This window comes from Aotus nancymaae, unplaced genomic scaffold (assembly GCF_030222135.1).
Source record: "Aotus nancymaae isolate 86718 unplaced genomic scaffold, 86718_ANA_hifiasm-v0.15.2.pri h1tg000021l, whole genome shotgun sequence".
NCBI classification, from domain to species: Eukaryota; Metazoa; Chordata; class Mammalia; order Primates; family Aotidae; genus Aotus; species Aotus nancymaae.
Window position 1 is genome coordinate 11270121 of NW_026988433.1, and position 27996 is coordinate 11298116.

The 27996-nt window shown below is 51.1% G+C and overlaps 1 protein-coding gene and 1 pseudogene across 3 annotated transcripts in view; one reads left to right on the plus strand and one right to left on the minus strand.

The window, feature by feature from the left end:
• TMEM120B (transmembrane protein 120B) overlaps positions 1 to 27996 on the minus strand; it is a 74839-nt gene that overhangs the window by 12932 nt on the left and 33911 nt on the right. For all 3 annotated transcript variants that reach the window (XM_012476941.3, XM_012476940.3, XM_012476939.3), the window contains exons 2-6: positions 17742 to 17860; positions 14023 to 14139; positions 11741 to 11800; positions 10628 to 10723; positions 4983 to 5072 (exon numbers count right to left, since the gene is read on the minus strand). In XM_012476941.3, coding sequence (XP_012332364.2) covers positions 4983 to 5072; positions 10628 to 10723; positions 11741 to 11800; positions 14023 to 14093 — 317 coding nt within the window. In that variant the 5' untranslated portion in view covers positions 14094 to 14139; positions 17742 to 17860. The remainder of the gene's footprint in view (positions 1 to 4982; positions 5073 to 10627; positions 10724 to 11740; positions 11801 to 14022; positions 14140 to 17741; positions 17861 to 27996) is intronic.
• LOC105734169 (TIMELESS-interacting protein-like) lies at positions 23920 to 27258 on the plus strand (annotated as a pseudogene).

Here is a 27996-nt window from a genome sequence, read left to right on the forward strand (position 1 = left end):
AAACCTTTTTATCACCGCAGAAAAACCTACACCCATTTGCAGTTGCTCTCTGGGCCCATTTCCCCACAGAAGTTAAAGCTTGCAGGGGCTCACGGACTTTTTTGATGAGCTCCAGGAGGAGTAGGTGCATCCGTGGCCAGACATAGGGACAGCGCGTCCCCGTATCTGGAAACTGCAAAACGTAGAAAAGTAGACTTCTCCCTTCGGGACACATTAGCATGGCTGTGAGTGTGCAGAAGATACGTGCACCAGCCACTATGAACCCCAGGCTGTTCTTGGCTCTGTGCCTTGGGCCACCTAGACGGCTGGGGAATGGCTTCTACACTGAGGACCCCTCCTACACCTGTCACCCTTATATGTTTGTGTCTGTCCAAGGACAGGCCCCTAAAAAGCCAGTTAGAAGCAGGCACCCTAGGCTGGGGCTCCCTAGAAAAGCCAACATGATCACTGAGTCTATTCGTTCTGGCCTAGAACTGTAACAGACATCGGCTGTTTTGCCCAGTTGCCAATCACAGCCCATCCTGGTTTGGTGGCCTCTGCTTTGCCCCTGTGGACAACCACCTCGCCCCCACACTCAGTCTGGGTGGCTGGGATAAAGCTCAGGCTTATAACCAAGCACATGACCCCCAACCAACCAAACAGGGCTCTCTGCATTCCTCTGGCAACAGTGACTGGCTCTCGGAGATCAGTAGGTCACCCAAGCCTGGCCAATCAAAAGTCTGTGACAAGATTCCAGCTGGGGTGGAGGGAGGTTCTGTCAGCCCAGGGGTTGCTATTAATGGGAGATCTACCTGGGGGCCACTGGGAGCCATCACAGGGGAAAACGGAATAAGTAGCTGGAACCGGGCTGTGAACGATGCCTGAGCCCTCCTGACCTCCTTGAACTTCCCAGTTACATGCACCTATGAGACCCCTTCAGGTTTAGTCCCTGTGGGACAGGTTTCCAGCATTTTCAAGTGTCCAAGAGAAGCTGACTTGCTTATTATGCTGAGCTGAAGAGTGGCATCTCACTTGGCAGGCACCAGACATAAACCAAGGGTGGCCTCATCTCCCGATCAGGAAGTCCCCACCCCCACCTGCTTCCCTGACCACACCTCCTGTCCCAATTCAAATCTCAGGTGCAACCAGAACTGGACAAAAGCACCTCCATCAGACCAAAACCGGACAGCAGTCCCCCAGGAAGCCCGTAGGGTTCAGCAACACTGTCTCTAGAACGCCGTTATGGCCCCGGGACCCTTCCTCATCGCAGAACTTGGGTTTGATTCCGTCAACAAAGACCATGGGGTGTTGACTGCGCACCAGCCCTGAGCGGATGCTTCGGGGATGAGAAACTAGAGTCCATCCCAGTCTCACCTCCCACCGCCTCCACACGGCTCTCCTGCAGGGGCTTCTGAGCTACTCTCCGGCAAGGGACCAAGCAGGAGGAAAAGCCTCAAAGCCATCTCCCTCACCTGCCTCCAGGATCAATCAGCTCTGAGAAGCAGCTGGGGGAGGGCGGAGGCTACATCTCCAACAGATGTGGAGGATGAGTCACAAGTCTGAGTCACTCAGATTCAGCCCACCTGCCTTGCCCCCTCCCCGACAAGCTGGCCCCAGCTCCTGCAGTCATTTTATTAGGTTGGTGCAAAAATGACTGTGAAACACAAAAACTTTTGCACCAAGCTAAATAGAAGATAATGTATCTATTTGCATCTATTTGGGCCCAGAGGCCCCATTCCAGACAACAGATTCCTCATGCCCATTCAAACCTCTGCCCCAGGCCAGCAAGGGGAAACAGGCCTGGAGGAATGGTTCCATTGCAACCTCAAATTCTTTGAACCCTATCTGCCACGAAAAGGACTTTAGTAAACAAAATTCTGGGCTGGGCGTGGTGGCTCACGCCTATAATTCTAGCACTTTGGAAGGCTGAGGTGGCCAATCACCTGAGGTCAGGAGTTTGAATCAGCCTGGCCAAGGTGGTGAAACCCCATCTCTACTAAAAATACAAAATTAGCCAGGTGTGGTGGTGTGCACCTGTAATCCCAGCTACTTGGGGGCTGAGGCAGGAGAATCACTTGAACCCAGGAGGGAGAGGTTGCAGTGAGCCAAGATCTCCTCACTGCACTCCAGCCTGGGCGACAGAGCAAGACTCTGTCTCGGAAAAAAAAAAAGAAAAGGAAAAACACCTCTGTGAGTGCTCCCAGAAGGCACAGAGTGTGTGTTATCTTGGAGTCCCGAGTTCAGTGTCTGGTACTTAGGAAATGCTCAATAAACGTGTGATGAACGGCAGATGGGGGTAGAGCAGACCCACACACGAAGCTCTGCATTGCAAGCTCAGAGACAAACATCCCCGCTCTTCCATCAGAGCGTGAACTCCAGGATTTCCGAACGGCTCCTGCAGACTGTTAGGCAGGGGAGGCTGGCTTTGCACTCCGTTTTTGCCCCTTTAGCGGCCCTCTCTGTTTTGCTGGAAGGACCTCCACTCACTGCTGCTCCCATCTCTCTGGTCACCCCACCGTCCATGGCATGCCATACTAGAATAAAAAGCTGCCCAGAGTAACCCTTGCTAAAGTGTAATGATTGCTAGAGGCAGCACATGCCCGAGCCTCTTCTTTTTGAGAGAGGGTCTCACTTTCCTAGGCTGGAGTGCAGTGGCCTCAACCTCCTGGGCTCACGTGATCCTCCCACCTCAGCCTCCTGAGTAGCAAGGACCACAGGTGTGCACCACCATGCCTGGCTAATTTTTTTATTTTAAAATTAAGACAGGGTCTTGCCACATTGCCCGGGCTGGTCTCAAACTCCTGGGCTCAAGTGATTCTCCCGCCTCAGCCTCTCAATTAGCTGGGACTACAGGCACACACCACCACCATACCCAGCTATTTTTTGGGGGGCGGGGGGTAGAGATGAGGTCTCACTATGTTGCCCATGCTGGTCTCGAACTCCTGGGCTCAAGTGATCTGCCCACCTCAGCTTCCCAAACTGCTGGGATTACAGGCGTGAGCTGCCACGCCCGGCCTACACACTGATGTTTTCTAAATGGCTGTGTGCTACAAGGCTGCATTCTGGAGACTCCCTGTTGCCCTCAGGAGGCCAGGCAGGAGGGGGCTCTTGTCCTTCCCTCAGGCTCTATGTTCAGCGTAAGAGCCGGCAGGGCAGGGACCTGCCATAAGAAACTAGCAGGCAAACAAGCGGGAAGGTGGAGTGTTAGGCGGTGGGGGCCGCAGCTCCTGGGCATTCTCCAGCAGGGAGGAAGCAGGAGATTGTTACATTTTGTTTCAGGAAATAACAAAAACCAGAATGGCACATTGGCTGGCACAGCAACTCACGCCTGTAATCCCAGCACTTTGGGAGGCCGAGGCAGGCGGATCACCTGAGGTCAGGAGTTTGAGACCAGCCTGGCCAACATGGTAAAACCCTGTCTCTACTAAAAATACAAAAATTAGCTGGGTGTGGTGGCGGGCACCTGTAATCCCAGCTACTTGGGAGGCTGAGGCAGGAGAATCACTTGAACTGGGAGGCAGAGGTTGCAGTGAGCCGAGATGGCGCCACCGCACTCCAGCCTGGGCCACAGAACAAGGCACCACCTCAAAAAAAAAAAAAAAAAAAAGGAATGGCACAGAGGTTCCAATGGCCAGCCCCAAAAGGAATTAGACTTTTGGAAAATAGGTCCTCCAGGTGGCAAGTCATGGGTTTTAACTGGTCTCAAGACAGCGTAAAGGCAGGCAGGGCAGGAAGGAGACTGAGAGAAAACAGGGCTTCTCGCACTCAGAGCCCTTTAGAGATGGGGGCCAAGGGAATCCCCCATTTTGCTTGGACTCAGTCAGCACCGCTGACACACCCTTTCCCCCATGGGACTCTGAAACAGTCCAAAGAGGAGACACGACTTGTCCAGGGCACAGGGCTGCTCCTTGAGGGCCCTGGGACTGGAGCGCAGGAGCCCACACTCCCGGCCTGGCCTCCGTCCTCCCCAGCATCCGCTCTTTGCACTGGGACTGGAGGGCAGGAGCCCACACTCCCGGCCTGGCCTCCATCCTCCCCAGCATCCGCTCTTTGCACGGGGACTGGAGCGCAGGAGTCCACACTCCCGGCCTGGCCTCCGTCCTCCCCAGCATCCGCTCTTTGCACTGGGACTGGAGGGCAGGAGCCCACACTCCCGGCCTGGCCTCCGTCCTCCCCACCATCCGCTCTTTGCACGGGGACTGGAGCGCAGGAGTCCACACTCCCGGCCTGGCCTCCGTCCTCCCCAGCATCTGCTCTTTGGGGGCAGGTTTGGCCTAAGACCCTCTTCACCTGTCTGCTCTCCCCTCCATCTCCCTGTGGAGGACCATCCACTTTTGTCACCAAAATCTGTCCATCCTCCTAGTGACAGTCTCCCAATTTTCTTCTAGGGAACCATTCCCTTCCCGACACTCAGCTTCTTCACTCCCAGTGACCGCTCTCAGGGTGGATGTGAGGCTCAAGCCTGGCCAATCACACCACTGCATTCCCTGGCAACAGTGACTGGTTCGGGGATAGGTACCTGATCCATTCTCCGCCTGGACCTAGCCAGTGGGACCCAGTGGGAGTATTGGAAGAGAGGAATGTGCCCTGTTTGGTGGGAATGCTAGAAATAGTGACGTGAGCCTGGAGCTGCTGGGTGCCTCACATGCAGCCTAAGATAAAGACAAGACAGAAGGCAGAAGTGAGAGATGGAGAGCACCTGGATCGAGCCTTACCTGAAGCCAGCCCAATGGGTCACTTCTTTTTATGAGAAAATATGTTTCTTATTGTGTTAAGCCAGTCTCAGTTAGGGCTGCTGTTGCTCATAAGCAAGAGACTGATCGAAAACAAGAGCTGCTGCATGAGCAGCGGCAGTTCCCGCCTTCCCGGGTCTGAACAGTCACAAAGCAACCCCCAAGGAGAAGAGGAATGCAGCCTGAGGGTATCAGCCCCCATCTAATGTCCCTCATGACATTTTCCTTTGACTCCCCTTGTGCTCGCCACAAAGCCAGGCCCCCAAGTACCTTGAGCCGTTGCTGATGAGAATGCTCTCCCGAATGGTCAGGGTGCAGTAATACCACACCAGCAGGAAGTTGAAGACTTCGTCAGTCACCCTGTGCAAGGAAACAGCCCGGCAGGGAGGGGTGCAGGTGTGAGAACCAGGCACAGCCATCCCACCCTCACCCCACAGAGCAGCAAACCAGGCCAAGGGCTACCCACGGCAGGCAATGCCTCTCTCTGGAAGCCCTTGTGACACCGAGGAGGCAGGGGGAGCTCGGTCTCTTGCGTACCTTCCCCCGGCCCCTGCAAATGCTTCTGCACCCCCTCATCTTTCTCCCTGAGTCCCACCTATGCTTCAAGCCCCAGCTGAGTCTCCCCCTCCTTCCCTGACCACTCAGCCTAGGGCAACCTGTCTTTTAAACTCTTCCTGTCTGATGTGAAATTTCTTGTGGGCTGTTAATGGAAGGACTTTAAGAATGGGAGACTTGGCCAGGCATGGTGGCTCCTGCCTGCAATCCCAGCACTTTGGGAGGCCAAGACAGATGGATCACGTGAGGCCAGGAGTTCGAGACCAGCTTAGCCAACATGGTGAAACCCTGTCTCTACTAAAAATACAAAAAGTAGCCAGGTGTGGTGGCGTATACCTGTAGTCTCAACTACTTGGGAGGTTGAGGCAGGACAATCACTTGAACCCGGGAGGCAGAGGTTGCAGTGAGCTGAGATTGCACTGCACTCCAGCCTGGGAAACAAGAGCAAGATTCTGTCTCAAAAAAAAAAAAAAAAAGAACAAGAGACTTGATGTTCTATTTTAGGTTGTTTGCAGTGTTAAGCTATAAATTCCTCCTGTCCCCTTAAACTGTCTGTAAACTTTGTTACATATACAAAAAAAAATCCCAACGGGCCATATTGTCGTAACACTAACTGAAAAGCCCCTTTTCCTCCTCCAATGGTGACCACAGCTCGGGGCTGGGCTGATCCGGCCTTGAATGCAACAGACCCGGGCTATGGAGCCTGCTGTGCATGGTCAGCATGGAGGGCGGCAGACACGCTGTGTGGGAATTATCAGAGCCCCACTGGCCTCAGCCCCACAATCGGTGAAGTGGGGAGGCCAACCCACCATGGGAGCACCCCTGGGAAAAGAACTCTGGGAGAGCCAGTGACAGTCACCCCTCGGAGGCCTGCCCCACCATGGCCAGAAAGGCTTTGTCTTTGACAATTTTTTTTTTTAATTTTTATTTTTTGGTTTTTAGAGTCAGGGTCTCACTCTGTCGCCCAGGCTGGAGGGCAGCGACATGATCGTGGCTCACTGCAGCCCCAGTCTCCTGGGTTCAAGCGATCCTCTCACCTCAGCCTCCTAAGTAGGTGGGAATACAGGTGCACACTGCCACATCAGGCTAATTTAAAAACTTTTTTGGGCCAGGCTCAGTGGCTCATGCCTGTAATCCCAGCACTTTGTGGGGCTGAGGCAGGCAGATCACTTGAGGTCAGGAGTTCAAGACCAGCCTGGCCAACATAGTGAAACCCTGTCTCTACTAAAAATACAAAAAATTATCTGGGTGTGGTGGTGCACGCCTGTGATCTCAGCTACTCAGGAGGCTGAGGCAGGAGAATCGCTTGAACCTGGGAGACTTCCCATCCCTTACCAGTGTCTCCTGGGATCACCTCCTGAATAAACTACCGGCACTAAAATGCCTGCCTTGGGGGTCTCTTCCGGGCCAACCCACACTAACACAGTACTACTTCCCATTTTACAGATCACACAGATGGTTAGCACTGGAGTGAGGACCAGACCCAAGCCCACTCAAGCCAAGCTTAACCCGATTACCTCTTTTCCTAACCCGGTTCAAACCCAACAGAAGACAGTCCTAACCAGGCACAGCCTCTTGGCCTGAAGGCAGCAGAGGGAGGCTTCCAACTCTCCTGCTGCCTCATCACAGCTTCCAAACACCCAAGTGGTATTGGTGGAGTAGATGTCCCAGAGCCCGTGAAAAAGGTGAGGAGGCAGGCACAGAGACACCCAGGGCTCCACTCAAGGTCACACAGCCCATGAGTGGCACAGCTCGACCCAGAACCCCGGAGGACTCTGGCCATGCCCAGCTGCAGGCTTGGTGGTATCAAGAAGGGCCTCTGGGTGGGGTGCCCAGCCAGGAAATCATCCCAAGGGGGGAAAGAGGAAAAAAAGAGAATCCTGCTAGGTGGTCGCACTGGCTATGAGCCTTTTCATGTGTGCCCAGTCTTAGCACAAAACAACAGTGACGCCAGCCAGTGCTAATACTTAAACAGGCACCAGTCTAACCATCCTCCAAGCTGCCCTTCCAAGTAGCTCCTGTCGCCCTCACTGTATCTGTCATGAAACTGAGGCTGGGAGAGGTTAGTCATTTGCCCAAGGTTAAACAGCAGGGCAGGCTTCCCGGGAGCACGGGCACAGAAATGAGCAGTCCGTCCGATCCCCCTCTCTGCCCCATGTTTAGCCTATGGAAGGTGTACTGGGTTGAATAGCATCCTCCCAAAATTCATGTCCACGGGGGCTTCAGAATGTGACTTTGTTTGGAAGCAGGATTTTTGTAGATGGATTAGTTAAAATGAGGTCATACTGTAGTAGGGTGGGTTCTAAATCCAGTGTCTAGTGTCCTTATAGACCAGGCACAGTGGCTCACGCCTGTATCCCAGCACTTTGGGAGACCGAGGCTGGCAGATTACGAGGTCAGGAGTTCAAGACCAGCCTGGCCAAAATGGTGAAAATACTGTCTCTACTAAAAATACAAAAATTAGCTGGGTGTGGTGGCACACGCCTGTAATCCCAGCTACTCAGGAGGCTGAGGCAGGAGAATTGCTTGAACCCAGGAGTCAGAGGCTGCAGTGAGCTGAGATCATGCCACTGCACTCTAGCCTGGGCAACAGAGCAAGGCTTCATCTCAAAAAAAAAAAAAAAAAAAAATCAAGATCATCCTGGCCAACAAAATGAAACCCCGTCTCTACTAAATATACAAAAAAAAAAAAAAAAAAAAAAATTAGCTGGGCGCTGTGGCGCACACCTGTAATCCCAGCTAATCAGAGAATTGCTTGAACCCAGGAGGCAGAGGCTGCAGTGAGCTGAGATCGCACCACTGCACTCCAGCCCGGCAACAGAGGGAAACTCTGTCTCAAAAAAATAAAAGAAGGCTATGGGGAGACACATAGGGAAGGAGGCCGTGTGGTGAGAGTGGAACAGCTTTAAGCCGAGCAATACTAGGGCTTGCTGGCAATTCCCAGAAGCTGGAGGGGCAAGGAAGGGTCTCCCTCCCCGAACCCTGCAGAGCAGCACAGCCCTGCCACGGCCTGAACGCAGGTTCCCAGACTGTGGGAACGTGTATGTGTCGTTTTAAGCCTTAGGGTTAGGGTGTGTGTCATTTTGGCCCTAGGAGATGAGCACAGAAGGTGGTGGGAGAAAAGGAGACGCCCAGGCCTTGGGGAACCCTGGGCCTCAGGACAGCACGGGTTTGCCCTGGGAGGGCCCTGGAGGTCCCTGCGCAAGCGACTCTGGCTGCACTTTGGCAACTTTTACCCGCTTTGAGGGGTGCACGTGAGAGGTATTACAGACGTGTTCAGCCTTAGCCCTGGTAGAAACAGGCCAGGCCCTGGGCAGCAGGCGAGCACGGGCCCAGGGCCTAAAAGAGCCTTTGTTTGGGCATTCAAGTGGCCAGACCAGCAGCCGGATGCCCAGCCATGTGCCTGCCAGGCAATAAACGCTTGGCACGTGGGCCAAATCCCTAAGCCGTACTTGACTGCTTCCCCTGGGGACAGAGAACCCAGGGCCAGAGAAAAGCACAAAACTCTCCAGGCAGGGCAGCAGTGGCCCACAGCCTCACGGCGTGGCCATGCCCACCTCGGGCAGCACCAGCAGCCAGAGAGCCCCCAGCAGCACCTCCACATGCCCGTCCAGGCAGAGCTTTCACACACGGTGCCAGCTCCCTGAACCGTCACAGCCCTGTGAGGCAGGGACTGTCGTCACCCTCATTTTACAGATGGAGAGACTGAGGCTCCCAGAGGGAACCTGCCCAGAGTAACAGCCAGTTAGTCTCAAAGCCAGAATTTAAACCCAGGCAGGCTGGACTGTCTCTCCCCTCCCCTCCCCTCGCGCCCCCGCATCCCCTCCCTTCCCCTCTCCTTTCCTTCCTCCCCCTTCTTCCTTTCTTTCTCTTTTTTGTAATTGATACAATTCACATACCATAAAATTTGCTCTTTAAAAGCATGTAACTTAGGATTTTTAGTAAATTCAGAGTTGTACAATCATAACCATACCTAATTCCAGAACATTCTCTCTTTTTTTTTTGAAATAGGGTCTCTCTCTCTGTCGTCTAGTTGTCTAGGCTGGAGTACAGTGGCAAAATCTCAGCTCACTGCAAGCTCTGCCTCCCAGGTTCAAGTGATTCTCCTGCCTCAGCCTCCCGAGTAGCTGGGACTACAGGCATCCACCACCACATAAAGCTAACTTTTTATTTTCAGTAGAGACGGGGTTTGATCATGTTGGCTAGGCTGGGAGAACATTTTTATTACTCCAGAAAGAAACCTGGTACCCAGTAGCAGTGACTCCCTCATTCCTGCCTCCTGCAGCCCCTGGCTACCACTCATGGACTCCCCTCCCTGTCTCTATGGGTTTGCCTGTTCTGGGCAGTTCACAGCAATGGAATCCTGGTGTGTGTCCTTTGTGACTAGTTCTTTTATCAGCACTGTGTTTTCAAGGCTCATCCATGCTGCAGCCTGGGTGACAGTGACAGTGCTTCATTTCTCTCTCTTTGGTTCAGACCTGGTCTCTGTCTGTCCCCAGTGCTAAAGTGCACTGGTGTGATCATGGCTCACTGAAGCCTCGAACTCCTAGGCTCAAGCAATCCTCCCACCTCAGCCTCCCAAAGTGCTGGGATCACAGGCATGAGCCACTGCGCCCAGCTAAAGAATTTTATTTTTCATCTTTGTAGAGATGGGGGTCTTGCTGTGTTGCCCAGGCTAGGCTCAAACTCCTGACCTAGAGTAGTCCTCCTGCCTCCCAAAGTACTGGGATTACAAGCGTGAGCTACCATGCCCAACTTTTCACTTCTCTTTCTGGCTGAATGATATGCCACTGTACCGACAGACAGCAATGAATTCCTTTTTTTTTTTTTTTTTTGAGATAGTCTCACTCTGACACTAGGCTGGAGTACAGTGGCATGATCTTGGCTCACTGCAACCTCTGACTCCCTGGTTCAAGCAATTCTCCTGCCTCAGCCTCCCAAGTAGCTGGGAATACAGGCATGCACCACCACACCCAGCTAATTTCTGTATTTTTAGTAAAGATAGGGTTTCACCATGTTGGCCAGGATGGTCTTGAGCTCCTGACCTCATGATCTGCCCGCCTCAGCCTCCCAAAGTGCTGGGATTACAGGCACGAGCCACTGCACCCGGCCAATGAACTCCTTCCTAACTAGTACAGTACAAGGCCTTTCCAGGAGAAGTTTAACAGACACTTGTTAGATGGAAGTGGGGTGGACAGGACTGGCATTTCCCATGAGAGATGGCCCTTCTCTCCCCTACACCTCACCACGCCAGACAACACAGCAGCAGCAGCAGCCCTGGGTCCCCTGGATCCCTCTCTCCTGGCCCCCTCCCGACGTCTGCATGCCCGGGCCCAGGCGCACATCGCCACACCCACTACCTGTAGTGAAGGACGAATCGACACGCCACGGCACCCAGGAGCAGGATGATGGTCAGGTAGAGCTTGAACTTCTCATACTCATCCTTGTAGGCAAACCTGCCATGACAGACATCCCCAGCAGAGGGCTCCTTACCGTGACTATTCCACCACCTGGGCATAGCCCTTGACCTGCGGCCCCATCAGACCCTTGAACCTTTGACCTGCGGACATAGCCATGGCCCATAAGGGCCTTACCATCCCACTAAAGGAGAGACCTGGCCTTGACGGATTGGTGGTGACTGATGAGCGGACAGGGCTAAGTATGCAGAAGGCTCCATGTCCCTGGACTCTGGTCTGGGGCTCTGGGCCCATGTTGGAGACAGGCAGGGAGCAGAGACAGGGTCTCTTCCCTCAACCAACTGCTGCTGCTGAAAGGCCAGGGTTTGAGGCTGCCTGGAAATGGGGTAGATTCAGGATGGACAGGACTGCCCATCTCCCAGAAGTGTGTGTGTGACTGGGCGTGGAACAGAACAGGGCCATTTCTTGTGGGAACTGGGGAGTCCTGTCCACTCAACATACTGACTCTGAGAAAGGAAGGAAGGAAGGAACCCTCTCCCGAGTGCTCTACCTACAGAGGAGGAGAGCGTCAAACACTCCAGAAGCCAGAGCCCCACCTGGGAACAAGTTTTATTTATGCAACAATTCCTGCTTGGCTGCATCTTCCCTGAGCTGAAGCAGAATGCTGGAGGCCTCTGAGCCAAGTGAGGGGTGTGGGGTGTGGAATGGAGTCTGGGGTGTGGGGTCTGGGATGTGGGGTGGGGTGTGAGGAGTGGGGGGTAGGGTGTTGGTGTGGTATGTGGATGTGGGGTGCAGGATGGGGTCTGGGGTGTGGGGTGGGGTCTGGGGCATGGGGTGTGGGTTTGGCGTATGGGGTGGTATGGGTTTGGAGTGTGGGTATGGGACATGGGGTGTGGTTTTGGGGTGTGGGGTGGGGGGATAGGGCAGGGTGTGGGATGGGGTGTGAGCTGTGGGTATGGGGTGTGGGTGGGGTATAGGGTATGGGGTGGGGTGTAGGGTATGGGGTTCAGGGTGTTGGTTTGGGGTGTGGGATGGGGTATGGGGGGGAACACTTACTTGGCCTGGTTGCTGAGGAGGGTCACATTCACATTGCCGAGGACCAGGTTCAAGTAGAGCCTGGAAGGAAACACCTGTGAGGGGCATGATCCTTAGCAGGTGGGCGTGAACCAACAACTTTCAAACTCGACACACTTAACCAGCACATCCCAAACACTGATGTTAGAAGACAGGGGCCTAAGCTCAGCGGGCAAATGGGCCCCACATCGAGTGGGAATAATGATTAACCAGAGGACATCACATCTGTGACACATGACAGTGTGAGTTGATTTCCCCCTCCTTGCTGCCTTAGAGACTATATTTCCCAGCCTGCCTTGCAGCCAGATGTGCGCATATGACCAAGCATAGCCAATGAAGTGGAGGCCTTGGTACAACCCCTAGGTCAATTTTTAAACAATTTTCTTTATTTTCCATTATCATCATTATTGTTATTATTTTTAGAGACAGAGTCTCACTCCGTTGCCTGGGCTAGAGTGCAATGGCATGATCATAGCTCACTGCAGTTTTTTGTTTGTTTTTTGACACAGAGTCTTGCTCTGTCGCCCAGGATGGAGTGCAGCTGCATGATCTCAGCTCACGGCAACCTCTGCCTCCTGGGTTCAAGTGATTCTCCTGCCTCAGCCTCCCCTGTAGCTGGGATTACAGGTATCTGCCACTGTACCCAGAAAATTTTTGTATTTTTAGTAGAGATGGGGTTTCACCATGTTGGCCAGGCTGATCTCGAACTCCTGACCTCAAGTGGTCCGCCTGCCTTGGTCTCCCAAAGTGCTGGGATTACAGGCGTGAGCCACTGTGCCCAGCCTCACTGCAGTTGAATTCCTAGGCTCAAGCAATCCTCCCACCTCAGTCAGCAAAGTAGCTAGGATTACAGGTACACACCACCATGCCAATTTTGTTAAAGTCTTGTAGAGATGGGGTCTCACTATGTTGCCCAGGCTGATCTTGAATTTCTGGGCTCAAGCAATCCTCCCACCTCGGCCTCCCGAAGTGCTGGGATGACAGGCACAAGCCATAGTACCCAGCCTTGAGTTGGATTTTCTATCATTTGCAATCCAAAGATTCCCTACTGAGGTAAGATGCACAGATGATTAGGGAGAGAGGGACGGGAAGGTGGACTCGCAGGACACTGTAAGAGGGTCACGAATGCTGGGCTGCTGTTCAATCTGCAGAAAATGATCGTCACTTAACTTGTGGAGTCTTTACCCAAACACAGTAAAACAGGAGAAGCTGGGAGCAATGGGTTAAAATGTAACAGGCCTAGCCAGCTCCCACCTGCCAGCTGTGGGCCTGAAAGGAAGCCCCTCCTCCTGGTGGGTGGCTCTGACTCAGTGCTTGACTGATCCAGAAAACAGGGTCAGCGTGAACTGATGAGATGCGCTTAGCCGCCTATGTCAGGTCACGACGATACGAGGCTGTAAGGAGCTCTCTCCAGAACAAGGTGGCAATGACATCACTTGAGGGAGGGAACAGGGACTTCTCGGAAGGGGGAAGATGGAAAGAATGTGGGCTTTGGAGTCAGAACGTCTGGTGTTCATATCCTGGCGTGGCCAAACATTCCCTGATGTCTCTGAATCTTGTAAAAATGGGGATCCCTGCCGGGAGTGGTGGCTCACGCCTGCAATCCCATCACTTTGGGAGGTCGAGGCAAGCAGATCACAAGGTCAGGAGTTTAAGACCAGCCTGGCCAACATGGTGAAACCCCGTCTCTACTAAAAATACAAAAATTAGCTGGGCGTGGTGGTGGGCGCCTGTAATCCCAGCTACTCAGGAGGCTGAGGCAGGAGAACTGCATGAACCCAGGAGGTGGAGGTTGCCGTGAGCCGAGATGGCGCCACTGCACTCCAGCCTGGGTGACAGAGCGAGACTCTGTCTCAAACAAAAAAAATGGGGATCCCTTAATCTGACGCACAGGCTGTTGAGGATAAATCCAGTGGCATCACAGGAGTTTCTAGCACAGCACTGAGTGTGCAGGAGGCTCTCAATGCATGTCTGTTCTCTTGGGAGAGAAAACCTTCCCTCTTGACCCCAGGTGGCACCAGGCATGTGGCAGGTGCTGGCTCCTTGCAACGGCCCTCCCAGGAAGGCTGCTGTCACACACTGTGGCTGGAGCCCCCTCCTGGGCTCATGGAGGAATACATATGGAAGGCTCCTTCTCCCTCCTGCCCTTTTGTCCCTCCTTCCCCTTCGATCTGAGCGTCAGCAGGAAGGCGAGAGTTACATGGAGCAGCTGGGCTAGGCCTGGGCACAGACTGTGGCAGGGGTGGGAGGTTGCCAGCTCCTACCCGTTCTTCTTGGGCAGGTAGGCCTCCATGTTGAAGAAGACGTTCTGCCGCTCCTTGATGTTTGTGGCCATCTGCTGAACAAGCTCCGCCTCCTCCCGACTGGCATGGCGTTTGTACCTGTGATCAGAGATGCAGGCACAGGGGAAGGGGCATCACTCAGGAGGAGGAGGGCTATGGGCGCCCCAGGTCCCAGCCTCCCACCTTCTACCCCAGTGCCTCTTGCGAACGTAGTTCTCTATCCTGACTCTCAGGGCTGGGGGTGATGCTGCCTCCCAGGTAGTCTCGTGACCTTCGGAAAGTCCTTAAACCTCTCTGCTTTATTGTCCATACCTGAAAAGCCGGGATAACCTCAAGCCCACCTCACAGACAACAGCCTGGTGAGGATTAAATAAGTACAGCATAGAGCATCTAGAATAATACTTGATAGTATGAGCTCGAGGGGTAATTACTGACAATACTATTTTTCTTCTCACTGCTCTAAAGAAATAACTAAGGCCGGGTGCGGTGGCTCATGCCTGTAATCTCAGCACTTTGGGAGGCTGAGGTGGATGGATCACAAGGTCAGGAGATCGAGACCATCCTGGCCAACATGGTGAAACCCTGTCTCTACTAAAATACAAAAATTAGCTTGGCGTGGGGTGGCACGCCTATACTCCCAGTTATTCAGGAGGCTGAGGCAGGAGTATCACTTGAACCCTGGGAGGTGGAGGTTGCAGTGAACGAAAATTGTGCCACTGCACTCCAGCTTGGCGACAAAGAGAGACTTTGTCTCAAAAAAATAATAATAAAAAGAAATAAAAAAGAAATAATTAGCAAGCATGGTGTTACAGTCCCCGCACACACTGCCTATGATTCCAGCACTTTGGGAGGCCAGGGCAGGAGGATCACTTGAGGCCAGAAGTTTGAGACCAGCCTGACCAACACAGCAAGATCCCGTCTCTACAAAAAATTATTTAAAGAAAACAACCAGGCCGGGTGCAGTGGCTCACACCTGTATTCCCAGCACTTTGGGAGGCCGAGACGGGTGGATCACTTGAGGTCAGGGGTTCGAGATCAACCTGACCAACATGGAGAAACCCTGTCTCTACTAGAAATACAAAATTAGCCGGGCTTGGTGGCACATGCCTGTAATCCCAGCTATTAGGGAGGCTGAGGCAGGAGAATCACTTGAACCCAGAAGGCGGAGGCTGCAGTGAGCCGAGATCGCACCATTGCACTCCAGCCTGGGCAACAAGAGTGAAACTCTGTCTCACAAAAAAAAAAGAAGAAGAAGAAGAAGAAGAAGAAGAAGAAGAAGAAGAAGAAAAGAAAACAACCAGGGGCCAGGTGCGGTGGCTCATGCCTGTAATCCCAGCATTTTGGGAGGACGAGGTGGGCGGATCACCTGATGTCAGGAGTTCGAGACCAGCCTGGCCAACATGGTAAAACCCCATCTCTACTAAAAATACAAAAATTAGCTGGGCATGGAGGCAGGCCCCTGAAATCCCAGCTACTTAGGAGGCTGAGGCAGGAGAATCACTTGAATCTCGGAGGCGGAGATTGCAGTGGGAGTGGAGATTGTGCCACTGCACTCCAGCCTCAGTGAGAGAGTGAAACTCTGTCTCAAAAAAACAACAACAAAAAACAACAAGCAGGTGTGGTGGTAAATGCCTGTAGTCTAGGACTCATGAGGCTGAGGTGGGAGGATGGCTTGAGCCCAGGAGATCAAGACTGTGGTAAGCCATGATTGTGCCACTGCACTCCAGCCTGGGTGACAGAGCAAGACCCTATCTCAAAAAAAATAAGGCCGGGCATGGTGGCTCACTCCTGTAATCCCAGCACTTTGCGAGGCCAAGGTGGGCGGATTGCTTGAGGTCAGGAGTTTGAGACCAGCCTGGCCAACATGGCAAAACCCCATCTCTACTAAAAGTACACAAATTAGCCAGGCGTGGTGGTGGGCACCTATAATCCTAGCTACTTGGGAGGCTGAGGCAGGAGAATCACTTGAACCCAGGAGGCGGAGGCTGCAGTGAGCCGAGATTGCACCACTACACTCCACACTCCACCTTGGGTAACAAAGTGAGACTCTGTCTCAAAAATAGATAAACAAATAGAAAGAATTTTTAAAAATAAAAAATAAAGGAATAACCTACAGATTACCAAGAGGACAGACAGAAAGGCCCCTGAAACCGTAAGCAGTCGACCAATCAAGGTCTGACTGTTATTCTTTGGTAACATGGAACTCTCAAAACTAGAAAACAAATCAACAGACACATCTCGGAATGGCAGGAGTCCGTGGTCTAAGATCCTAACTCACAAACCTTCTAACCCAGCACTTCTCAACTGGGGACAGCCAGCAATGCCTGGAGGACGTCTTGGTGGTCACACTCGGGTGGGAGTGCTACTGGTGGGCAGAGGCCAAGGATGCTACTCAGTATCCCGCAGTGCACAGCCCCCCACAAACACTCATCGGACCATCAATAGTGCTTGGGTTAGCCATGTGCCCATCTATGAAGCAAGCACTGAGAATCTGAAAAACTCTAGACCAAAAAAAGACTCAGGACTCTGAGTCCTGCCATTAGCAAGATGTGTTTTTCCAAGCCACATCTGGCGATGTGTTTGTGTGGGGCCATCCACACTCTCCACCCCTCAGTTGTGGGCGCCTCCATTTCCAGAATGGCCAGTCACACTGAGAGCTATAATCAGGACCTCCCCCCAAAATTGTCCACAAGAAAAGAGTTAACCAGGAGTCCCAGAGTCTAAAATGGAGGCCCAGCTAAGTGACCTGGGACAAGTCACTCGGAGCCTCAGTTTCCCTGCCTGACAAGGGGAGGGGTCACAGGATACACTAGGCCCTTTCATATACCAGGCAGGAGGGGCCTTCCAGACCTGGGGACCACAGTCTTGGGAAATGGACATGATCCAGGCCTTGGGAATCGAACTAAGCTATGAGCTCCAGCACATCTCCACCAGGGATGGCAACTTAGTGCCTGCTACACCAGAGACCCCGATGGGGAGGGCACCCCACACCCACGAAAGGACACTGCCTTTTTACTTGTCCAGCAGGGCACCTTCCTATAACAGCACCCAACTTTCACCTGGGAAACTACATGGCTGTCCCTCCACCTCCCAGGGCCACAGACTGAGCACACAACATGGTGCTGCCCAAGCAGCTTCTCAGTGACTGGTTCACAAATGGGCACTGAACCAACCCCAGCCAATGAGGACTGGACGCAGAACATCTGCTGAAGTACTGGGAAAGAGAAACTCTCGGCCAAGCACAGTGGCTCACGTCTGTAATCCCAGCTACTCAGGAGGCTGAGGCAGGACAGTCACTTAAACCCAGGAGACAGAGGTTGCAGTGAGCCAAAATCATGCCACTGCACTCCAGCCTGGGCAACTGAAGTGAGAGACTCCATTTCAAAAAAAAAAAAAGAGAAACTCTTCCTTCAGCCGGGGTGGCACAGCTGGCAGAAAGCAAGCCTGGAAAATATAAGCCTGGTACTGCTGGTGGAGGGACAGTCACCCTGAGAGTGACCCCAATCCAGAGGAAGGCAGAATTTAGAGGGAAAAAAAACAGATTCCTAAAAATACCCTTTGGCCCCTGGATCCAGTGATGCCTGAAGCAGATTTCGGTCCTGTCTTTTTCCACTAAGATTTCCTTTCCTGCTTCAGCCTGTTTCGAGCTGGGCTTCTGTCCCTCAGAACCAGGGCGGCCCCCGGGCTGCAGCCGCGCCTACCTCTGGAGTGTGTGCTTCAAGTCCTGGAGGTGCTTCTTCTGCTTACTGATGGAACTGCTACACAACGCCTGCAGCGCAGCCAGCTCCTCCAGCTTCTGCTTGTAGATCCTGTGTGTTTCCTGAAGGACAGGGGACCCAGGGAAGGGTGTGTGGGAGACTGTGAGCAGGTCATTTTCTTTTCTTTTTCTTTTTTTTTTTTGAGAAAGAGACTTGCTCTGTTGCCCAGGCTGGAGTGCAGTGGCACAATCTCAGCTCACTGAAACCTCCACCTCCTGGGTTTAAGTGATTCTCCTGCCTCAGCCTCCCGAGTAGTTGGAACTACAGGTGTGCACCATCATGCCTGGCTAATTTTTGTACTTCTAGTGGAGACAGGGTTTCACCATATTGGCCACCACGGTCTCGAAATCCTGACCTCAAGCAATTCACCCGCCTCAGTGTCCCAAAGTGCTGGGATTACAGGCATGAGCCACCATGCCTGCCCAGGTCATTTTCATGCTTTGATTATGGTCATAGAACCAGCTGCAGAGGTCACAGTCTGGCGGTGAAAATGATACTATGAAGGACGTGGCTTAGAAAATTGGGACTGGAACTGGGGAAGGCAGCATGGCACAGTACTTGTGTGCTAAGTAACTGCTTCTTTTTCCTACTCAGGTGCCATTTTTTCTGATGGTAATAGCAACCAAACAAAAATGCCTTCAAGGGCCACCTCTGGTCCTTGAGAAGAGCTGAAGGTTCTCACGCTGACAGTTGTCATGTGATCCAGGCCTAGCCAATCACAATCCTCCAATCCTCTGGCAACTGACTGGTTCAGAGGTGAACACATGACACACTCTGGGCCAATGAGAGCCAGCCCTGGGGCTTTGCCAAAAATGATTGATTTAGGGATGTGCTTTTTCTCCTGGGTTTGCTAATCTGGTAGAAGGTATACCTGAGGCTCTGAGTGGGGACGGTCTGCCTAAGAATAAAGCCAAACAGGAAAACAGAATTGGCAGATGAGGGTAAGGCACAGTGGCTCATGCCTGTAATACCAGCACTTTGGGAGGCCAAGGAGCGTGGATCACTTGAGCTCCGGAGTGCAAGACCAGCCTGGCCAACATAGTGAAGCCCTGTCTCTACTAAAAATACAAAAATTAGCCGGGCGTGATGATGCATGCCAGTAGTCCCGGCTACTCAGGAGGCAGAGGCAGAAGAACTGCTTGAACTCAGGAGGTGGAGGCTGCAGTGAGCCCAGATCATGCCATTGCACTCCAGCACTCCAGCCGGGGTGACAGAACAAGACTCCGTCTTAAAAAAAAAAATTGAGAGATGATAAGAGAATTCTCCCATAGCAAGATTTTAGCTGTTGGGTCTAGCCAAGGCTGAATGTCATGCTATCCAACATTCAAGGTTATATAAATTAATAAATCACTTTTCACTTAGTGTTCACTGTGAGTTGAGTTTCTGATCCTGGCAATGAAGAGAGTTCCTGCTAAGTCAACTAAGAAAAGCACATACCCTTCCCTTAAAGCCACCCTCCGCCCTCCAGACACAGTCATGCCAATGAACTCAAATAGCTCCTTCTTGAAATAACCATTCAGGGCCACAAGGCCAGGGAAAATACAAAAGACTTTGCCCCAATGCTGGGGGAACAGAACACAGTAACTTCTTGACTTTGCCACCATCACACGCCTCCCAATAAATAACACCACAGGTAGGGAAACAACCCCTTATCTCTGGAGTTCTAAGACAAACACCAAAAATTTAGGGAAACCAATATGTGAGATGAAGACCATGACATTAGAAACAGTAAGCTGGCCAGGCGCAGTGGCTCATGCCTGTAATTCCAGCACTCTGGGAGGCCGAGGCGGGTGGATCACCTGAGGTCAGGAGTTAGAAAACAGCCTGGCCAACATGGCAAAACTCCGTCTCTAATAAAAATGTAAAAATTACGGCCCGGTATGGTGGCTCACGCCTATAATCCCAGCACTTTGGGAGGCTGAGGTGGGTGGATCACGAGGTCATGAGTTCGAGACCAGCCTGGCCAACATAGTGAAACCCCATTTTTACTAAAAATACAAAAACTAGTCAGGTGTGGTGGTGCGCGCCTGTAGTCCCAGCTACCTGGGAGGCTGAGGCAGGAGAATCGCTCGAACCTGGGAGGCAAAGGTTGCAGTAAGCCGAGACCATGCCATTGCACTTCAGCCTGGGTGAGAGTGAGACTCCTCCGCAAAAACAAAAACAAAAAAATAAAAATGTGAAAATTACCCAGGTGTGGTGGCAGGCATCTGCAATCCCAGATACTCAGAAGGCTGAGGCAGGAGAATCACTTGAACCCAGGGGCAGAGGTTGCAGTGAGCTGAGACCACACCACTTCACTCCAGCCTAGGTAAAAGAGCAAAACTCTGTCTCAAAAAAAAAAAAAAATCAAAAAAAAATTACGGCAGGGCACAGTAGCTCATGCCTATAATCTCAGCATTTTGGGAGGCCAAGGTTGGCGGATCATGAGGTCAGGTGATTGAGACCATCCTGGCTAACAAGGTGAAACCCCATCTCTACTAAAAATACAAAAAATTAGCCAGGTGTGATGGCACATCACACGTCTGTAGTCCCAACTACGCGGGAGGCTGAGGCAGGAGAATTGCTTGAACCTCAGAGGTGGAGGTCGCAGCGAGCCGAGATTGTGCCACTGCAGTCCAACCTGAGACGGGTGGCCCTCGTCTCAAAAAAACGTTAAAAACCATAAGCCAGCGTTCACTTTGGCAGCACGTGTACTAAAAAACTGGAATGATACAGACAAGGTGAACATGGCTGAGAAATTAAAAACACTGAAAACAAAGCAACGATAAGTCAACAAACATGTTTAAAGTAACTCTTTTTTTTTTTTTTTTAGACAGAGTGTTGCTCTATCGCCAGGCTGGAGTGCAATGGCGCAATCTCGGCTCACTGCAACCTCCGTCTCCTGGATTCAAGCGATTCTTCCACCTCAGCCTCCTGAGTAGCTGGGACCACAGGCATGTGCCACCATGCCCGGCTATTTTTTGTATTTTTAGTAGAGACGAGGTTTCAACATGTTGGCCAGTATGGTCTCGATCTCTTGACCTCGTGATCCACCCGCCTCGGCCTCCCAAAGTGCTGGGATTACAGGTGTGAGCCACTGCGCCTGGCCAACTCTTTTTTTTAACAGGTGGAGAGATGGATTTAGCAGAGGGAGAGCAAAAGGAGATGATCCAACAGTGAGCAGAGGCTAAACTCCCCTGCCTGCCAAGCAAGGCACCTAGGTGTGGAAGTTAAGTCAGAAAACAAAGAAGAGGCAAAGGCTAAGAAATGACTAAGATGACAATAAAAATGACAAGTGGCTAGATGACAATTAGAAGCGACATCCAGGAATGCTGTGAGTGAGTCACCTCGGCCCACCCACTAGGAAGATGAAAGGGTGCCTCCCTCTCTCAGAAAAATCAATGCTTTTATTTTACTTAATGTTTTTATTTTAAAATAATTTCTTTTTTTTTTTTTTTTTTTTTTGAGACGGAGTTTTGCTCTTGATACCCAGGCTGGAGCGCAATGGTGCGATCTCGGCTCACCGCAATCTCCGCCTCCTGGGTTCAGGCAATTCTCCTGCCTCAGCCTCCTGAGTAGCTGGGATTACAGGCACGCGCCACCGTGCCCAGCTAATTTTTTGTATTAGTAGACGGGGTTTCACCATGTTGACCAGGATGGTCTCGATCTCTTGACCTCGTGATCCACCCGCCTCGGCCTCCCAAAGTGCTGGGATTACAGGCTTGAGCCACCGCGCCCGGCCTAAAATAATTTCAAGCTGGGTGTAGTGGCTCACGCCTGTAATCTCAGCTACTCGGGAGGCTGAGACAGGAGAATCGCTTGAACCAGGAGGCGGAGGTTGCAGTGAGCTGAGATTGCACCACTGCACTCCATCCAGCCTGGGTAACAGAGTGAGACTCTGTCCCAAAAAATAAATAAATGAATAATAATTTCAAGCTTGCAAAATTACAAAACTGTCAAAGAACTCGCCCCTACTCTTCACTCAGATTCACCAGCTGTTCTGTCATGCTGCATTTGCTTAACCCCCATGTCTGCGTGCTTGCATGTGCACGCATGTGTGTGCCTGGCTGTGTGTTCTTTTTCTTTATCAGGCAGGCATTTGTAAACCACAGCCGCAGGCCAAGTCTGGCCACCTAACTTTGTATGCTCAGTAAGACAGAAATGGGTTTGCAGGATTGAAAAAAATCACAAGAATCTTTCGTGGTGTGTGAAAATCATATGAAATTGGCATTGCAGTATCCATAAATAAAGTTTTATTGGAACACAGCCACGCCCACCATTTACATACTGCCTGTGGCTGCGCTGGAACTCTAACAGCACCACGCGTAGTTGTGACTGAGACCATATGGCCCATAAAGCCCAACAATTTCACTATTTGGCCTTTTACCAGAAAGGTTTGCCCACTCCTGTGCTAAACCATTTGGGAGTTAGTTGTAGACAACACACCTCTTTTCTCCTAAATAGTGCAATGTGTATCTTGTAAGAACAGCAGTATTCTCTCAAATATCCACAGTACAATTATCAAATGCAACTGAACCTCAAACATGAGTTTCCACTGCACGTCTGCTTATACACGATTTTCTTCCACCTCTGCCACACAAGCAAGACCAAGCCCACCTCTTCCTCCTCCTCCTCCTCCATGTGAAGACACGAAGGATGAACACCTTTACAATGTCCACTTCCACTTAAGAATAGTAAAAATATTTTCTCTTCCTTATGATTTTCTTAACATTTTCTTTTCTCTAGCTTTATTATAAGAATACAATGTATAATTGCATATATAAAATGTGTGCTAATCAACTGTCTCTGTTATCAGTGAGGCTTCTCATCAACATTAGGCTGACAGACGTTTTTGGGAGTCAAAAGTTTCTAGCCAGGCTGGGCAGTTGACACCTGTAATCCCAGCACTTTGGGAGGCTGTGGTGGGGAGATCACTTGAGGTCAGGAGTTCGAGACCAGCCTGGCCAACATGGTGAAACTCCATCTCTACTAAAAATACAAAAATTAGCTGGGTGTGTAATCCTAGCTACTTGGGAGGATGAGGTGGGAGGATTGCTTGAGCCCAGGAGGTGGAGGTTGTAGTGAGCCGAGATTGCGCCACTGCACTCGAGCCTGGCAACAGAACAAGACTCTGTCCCCTGCCTCAAAAAAAAGTTATATACTTGGCTTTTTGACTGCATTGGTACCCCTAATCCCACCTTGTTCAAGGGTCAACCATTTTGAAAATGTAACCTTTATACAGTACAATGCTATGGCCTCATATACCACCCAAATTCAAAATTTGCTGTCTCTTTTATGGCAATTTTCCTCCAGATCCTGGATCTAATTCAGGCTCATGTCTTCTGGCACTGTACATGTCTCTTTACTCTCCTGGAATAATCTCCCAATCTCTGTCTTTCGTTAATTTGAGGGGTTTTTTTTGTTTGTTGTTTTGAGACAGAGTTACACTCTTGTCGCCCAGGCTGGAGTGCAGTGGCGTGATCTCAGCTCACTGCAACCTCTGCCTTCCGGATTCAAGTAATTTTCCTGCCTCAGCCTCCTGAGTAGCTGGGACTACAGGGTGCCCACCACCACGCCCAGCTAATTTTTGTATTTTTATTTTTATTTATTTATTTATTTTTGAGACGGAGTTTCGCTCATTACCCAGGCTGGAGTGCAATGGCGCGATCTCAGCTCACCACAACCTCTGCCTCCTGGGTTCAGGCAATTCTCCTGCCTCAGTCTTCTGAGTAGCTGGGATTACAGGTACGTGCCACCGTGCCCAGCTAATTTATTTGTATTTTTAGTAGAGACGGGGTTTCACCATGTTGACCAGGATGGTCTCGATCTCTTGACCTCGTGATCCACCCGCCTCGGCCTCCCAAAGTGCTGGGATTACAGGCGTGAGCTACCGCGTCCGGCCAATTTTTGTATTTTTAGTGGAGACAGGGTTTCCCCATGTTAGCCAGGCTGATCTGGAACTCCTGACCTCAAACGATCTGCCCGTCTTGGCCTCCCAAAGTGCTGGGATTACAGGTGTGAGCCACTGTGCTCAGGCGGACTTAAGTTTTTAAAGAGTTCAGTCTGGTTGTCTGGAAGAATGTCCCCCAGTGAGGGGTTTGTCGATGTTTCCTCATGATTTGGGGTATGCGTGGGGACCAGGATGCCACTAAAAGGATGTTGTGCCCTTACTGGTGGCTCCTACCAGGAGGAATACCGTGTCCACGATGCTAACTTTGCTTGGTAAAGGCAGCCAGGATGCCCACCCAGTTTTTGCACCATATAGTGTCCAACTTCCCATTGGTAATTAATAAGTTATCTGTGTGGAGAAAGACTGTGTTTTAATCACTTTTGAATTTTTCAGTGCCGAACAGCCCTTTATGTCCAACAAATACCTGCTGGTAACAAAGCCAGACAAGAAGGACAGCGGTGGAGAGATCGTGCCAGATGATGCAACCTGGGGGAAGGCAGGGCCCCTGGCCTGAGAGGCTGCTGTGAGATAAGGGGCCTGCGCCCCTCCTGGTGGCCTTTGGTGCTGGGTCCCACCATGGAGAGATAAGACCAAGGCTGCAAAGCTGCCAGATGCTCACCAGGCCCTTGTCTGTCTGAATTAATATTTAATTTCAAAAGCAAAACATGAAGACATCATCCTTGTTAAAAATTAAAACACAGGCCGGGCGCGGTGGCTCAAGCCTGTAATCCCAGCACTTTGGGAGGCCGAGGCGGGTGGATCACGAGGTCAAGAGATCGAGACCATCCTGGTCAACATGGTGAAACCCCGTCTCTATTAAAAATACAAAAAATTAGCTGGGCACGGTGGTGCGTGCCTGTAATCCCAGCTACTCAGGAGGCTGAGGCAGGAGACTTGCCTGAGCCCAGGAGGTGGAGGTTGCGGTGAGCCGAGATTGCGCCATTGCACTCCAGCCCGGGTAACAAGAGCGAAACTCCGTCTCCAAAAAAAAAAAAAAAATTAAAACACTACAGCTATGGCTGAGGCCTGCTTTTTTTTTTTTTTTTTTTTGAGACGGAGTCTCGCTCTGTTGCCCAGGCTGGAGTGCAATGGCGTGATCTTGGCTGACTGCAACCTCCGCCTCCTGGGTTCAAGCGATTCTCCTGCCTCAGCCTCCCGAGTAGCTGGGACTACAGGAGTGCACCACCATGCTTGGATATTTCTATTTTTAGTAGAGACAGGGTTTCACCATGTCGGTCAGGGTGGTCTCAAACTCTCAACTTCAGGTGATTCACCCGCCTCGGCCTCCCAAAGTACTTGGATTACAGGTGTGAGCCACTGTGCCCGATCTGCCTTTTTTTTTTTTTGAGACAGGGTCTCACTCTATCACCCAGGCTGGAGTACAGTGGCGCTATCTCGGCTCACTGGAAGCAACCTCCCCCTCCCAGGTTAAGCAATTCTCATGCCTCAGCCTCCAGAGTAGCTTGGGACTACAGGCACGCACCACCACACCCAACTAATTTTTGTATTTTAGTAGCGATGGGGTTTCACCATGTTGACCAGGCTGGTCTTGAACTCCTGGCCTCAAGTGATCCACCCACCTTGGCCTTCCAAAGTGCAGGGTTTACAGGTGTGAGCCACCGCGCCCAGCCCTCTGTGATGGTTTTAAAACATGGCCACCTGTTCTCTAGAATGTCTCACATAGACAGGCAGTGCCTCTGTTCCCTCCCCTTAAATCTAGGTAGGCTTGTGACTAGTCTGACAATAGAATATGGCAGAATTGACCCTATGCAACTTCTGAGAAAAAGTCACGGAAGGTCATGTGGCTTCCACCTTAGTTTCTGGAGCGACTAAATGGAACTAGCTGCTCTTGGAGCAAAAAGTCCAGCTACCCTGAGGCAACCACTCTATATGGAAGCTTTAACCATACAGAGAAGTCCCGTGTAGTCACTCCAATCAATAGTCTCAACTAAGACAAATCTTGTCAGTCCAGTACAAGTGCCAGACACGTACATAAAAAAAAGTCCAGGCCAGGCGCAATGGCTCACACCTGTAATTCCAGCACTTTGGGAGGCAGAAGCGGGCGGATCACTTGAGGTCAGGAGTTTAAGACGATCCTGGCCAACACGGTGAAACCCTGTCTCTACTAAAAATACCAAAATTAGATGGGCATGGTGGTGGGCACTTGTAATCCCAGCTACTCAGGAGGCTGAGGCAGGAGAATTGCTTGAACCTGGGAGGCAGAGGTTGCAGTGAGCTGAGTTTGTGCCACTGCACTTCAGCCTGGGTGAGAGAGGGAGACTGTCTCAAAAAGAAAGAGGGCTGAGCACAGTGGCTCACGCCTGTAATCCCAGCACTTTGGGAGGGTGAGATGGGCAGATCACTTGAGGTTGGCAGTTCAAGACCAACCTGGTCAACATGGTGAAACCCCGTCTCTACTAAAAATACAAAAATTAGCCAGGCGCGGTGGCGGGCACCTGTAATCCCAGCTACTCGGAAGGCTGAGGCAGGAGAATCGCTTGAACCCAGGAGGCAGAGGTTGCAGTGAGCCGAGATCGTGCCACTGCATTCTAGCCTGGGCAACAAGCGAGACTCTTGTCTCAAAAAAAAAAAAAAAAAAAAAAAAGAGGGAGTTCCCAAGTCTTGCAAGAAACGCACTTAGTCTGCACATGGAGTTCTGCACTGTGGCCCCTGCTTTCTGTGTGAGCCTCTCCAGAGAGACAAGATGGTGAAGGAACCAAACCTGATGAAGAGTCAGGAACTGGAGCTCCTGTTTCTGCACCTCCAAAGAGAACAGTTAAAAGAAATATACTCACGCAGACTCACATTAACTTCAGAGACGACTTCCACCCTGAAGGCATGTATTTGATAAAGCAAAATCCAAAGGTAAAGGTCATGAGGCTGAAGACCTGAATACTCTAATCAGACTCATGGAGAACTGGACACACAGGCTATTCCCTAAACCACAGTTTAAGGATTTTATTGACAGAGTGAATACCCAGGAAATAAGGAAGCTCAGATCTGTTTAAAAAGAATTCGACTTGCTCTCCCTATTTTACATGAAGATTTTGTTAGCAATAATGATGAAGTTGCAGGAAATAATGGACAGGGTGTAACTGCTACTGAACGAGATCCCTTTCTGACAAACTCATCTGAAAGTGACATGTTTGCTTCTGAGTCAGGTAGAAGCCTAACAGAAGAGCAACAACAAAGAACTGAGAGAAATAAGCAACTGGCATTGGAAAGAAGGCAGGGAGAGCTGCTGAGTGCTAGTCCCTAGGAACGATGTGTTAATGAATACACGCGGAGCACAGACAGCTGAAGAGGTTAATGCTGACAAGGATCAAAAGGAGAAGTCAAATGAATTAAATGAAGACATTCTAGACAACCCATGTAACAGTGCTCCTGCTAATGGATTAAATGAAGAACGGGAATTAAAATTAGAGGAAACACTGCTGGACCAGTTTTTTTTTAAATGTGCAACAGTAACTTGATGCTTCATCCAGAAATGTTACTAAGGCTAGACAAGTTTCCATTATGAGAAAAGGTTAACTGCCCACCCTGCAAGCTTGGTGTTACTGTGTATTTTTTCTTCTTTGAGTGAAAGTCCTTAGGTAGTAAAACTTTTAGAGATTCTTGTTTAAAATCTGGTAATATGGCCAGGTGCGGTGGCTCATGCCTGTAATCCCAGCACTTTGGGAGGCCGAGGTTGAGACCAGCCTGGCCAACACAGAAACTCTGTCTCTACTAAAAATACAAAAATCAGCCGGGCACAGTGTTGCACACCTGTAATCCCAGCTACTTGGGAGGCTGAGGCATCAGAATCGCTTGAACCAGGCCAGGCGTGGTGGCTCACACCAGTAATCCCAGCACTTTAGGAGGCTGAGGCGGGCGGATCATGAGGTTAGGAGATCGAGATCATCCTGGCCATGGTGAAACCCTGTTTCTACCAAAATACAAAACATTAGCCAGGTGCGGAGGCGTGCGCCTGTAGTCCCAGCTACTCAGGAGGCTGAGGCAGGGGAATCGCTTGTATCCCGGAGACTGGGATCATGCCACTGCACTCCAGCCTGGCAAAAGAGCAAGACTCCACCTCAATTAAAAAAAAAAAAAAAAAGAATTGCTTGAACCCAAGGCAAAGGCTGCAGTGAGCCAAGGTTGCACCACTGTATTCCAGCCTGGGCAACAGAGTGAGACTCTGTCTCAAAAAAAATACAGATGCACTGTACTCTTCAGTGCTGTAAATATTTTGCGCTACAGATATGCTCCAGTTTTTCTTTAGTTCTTCCC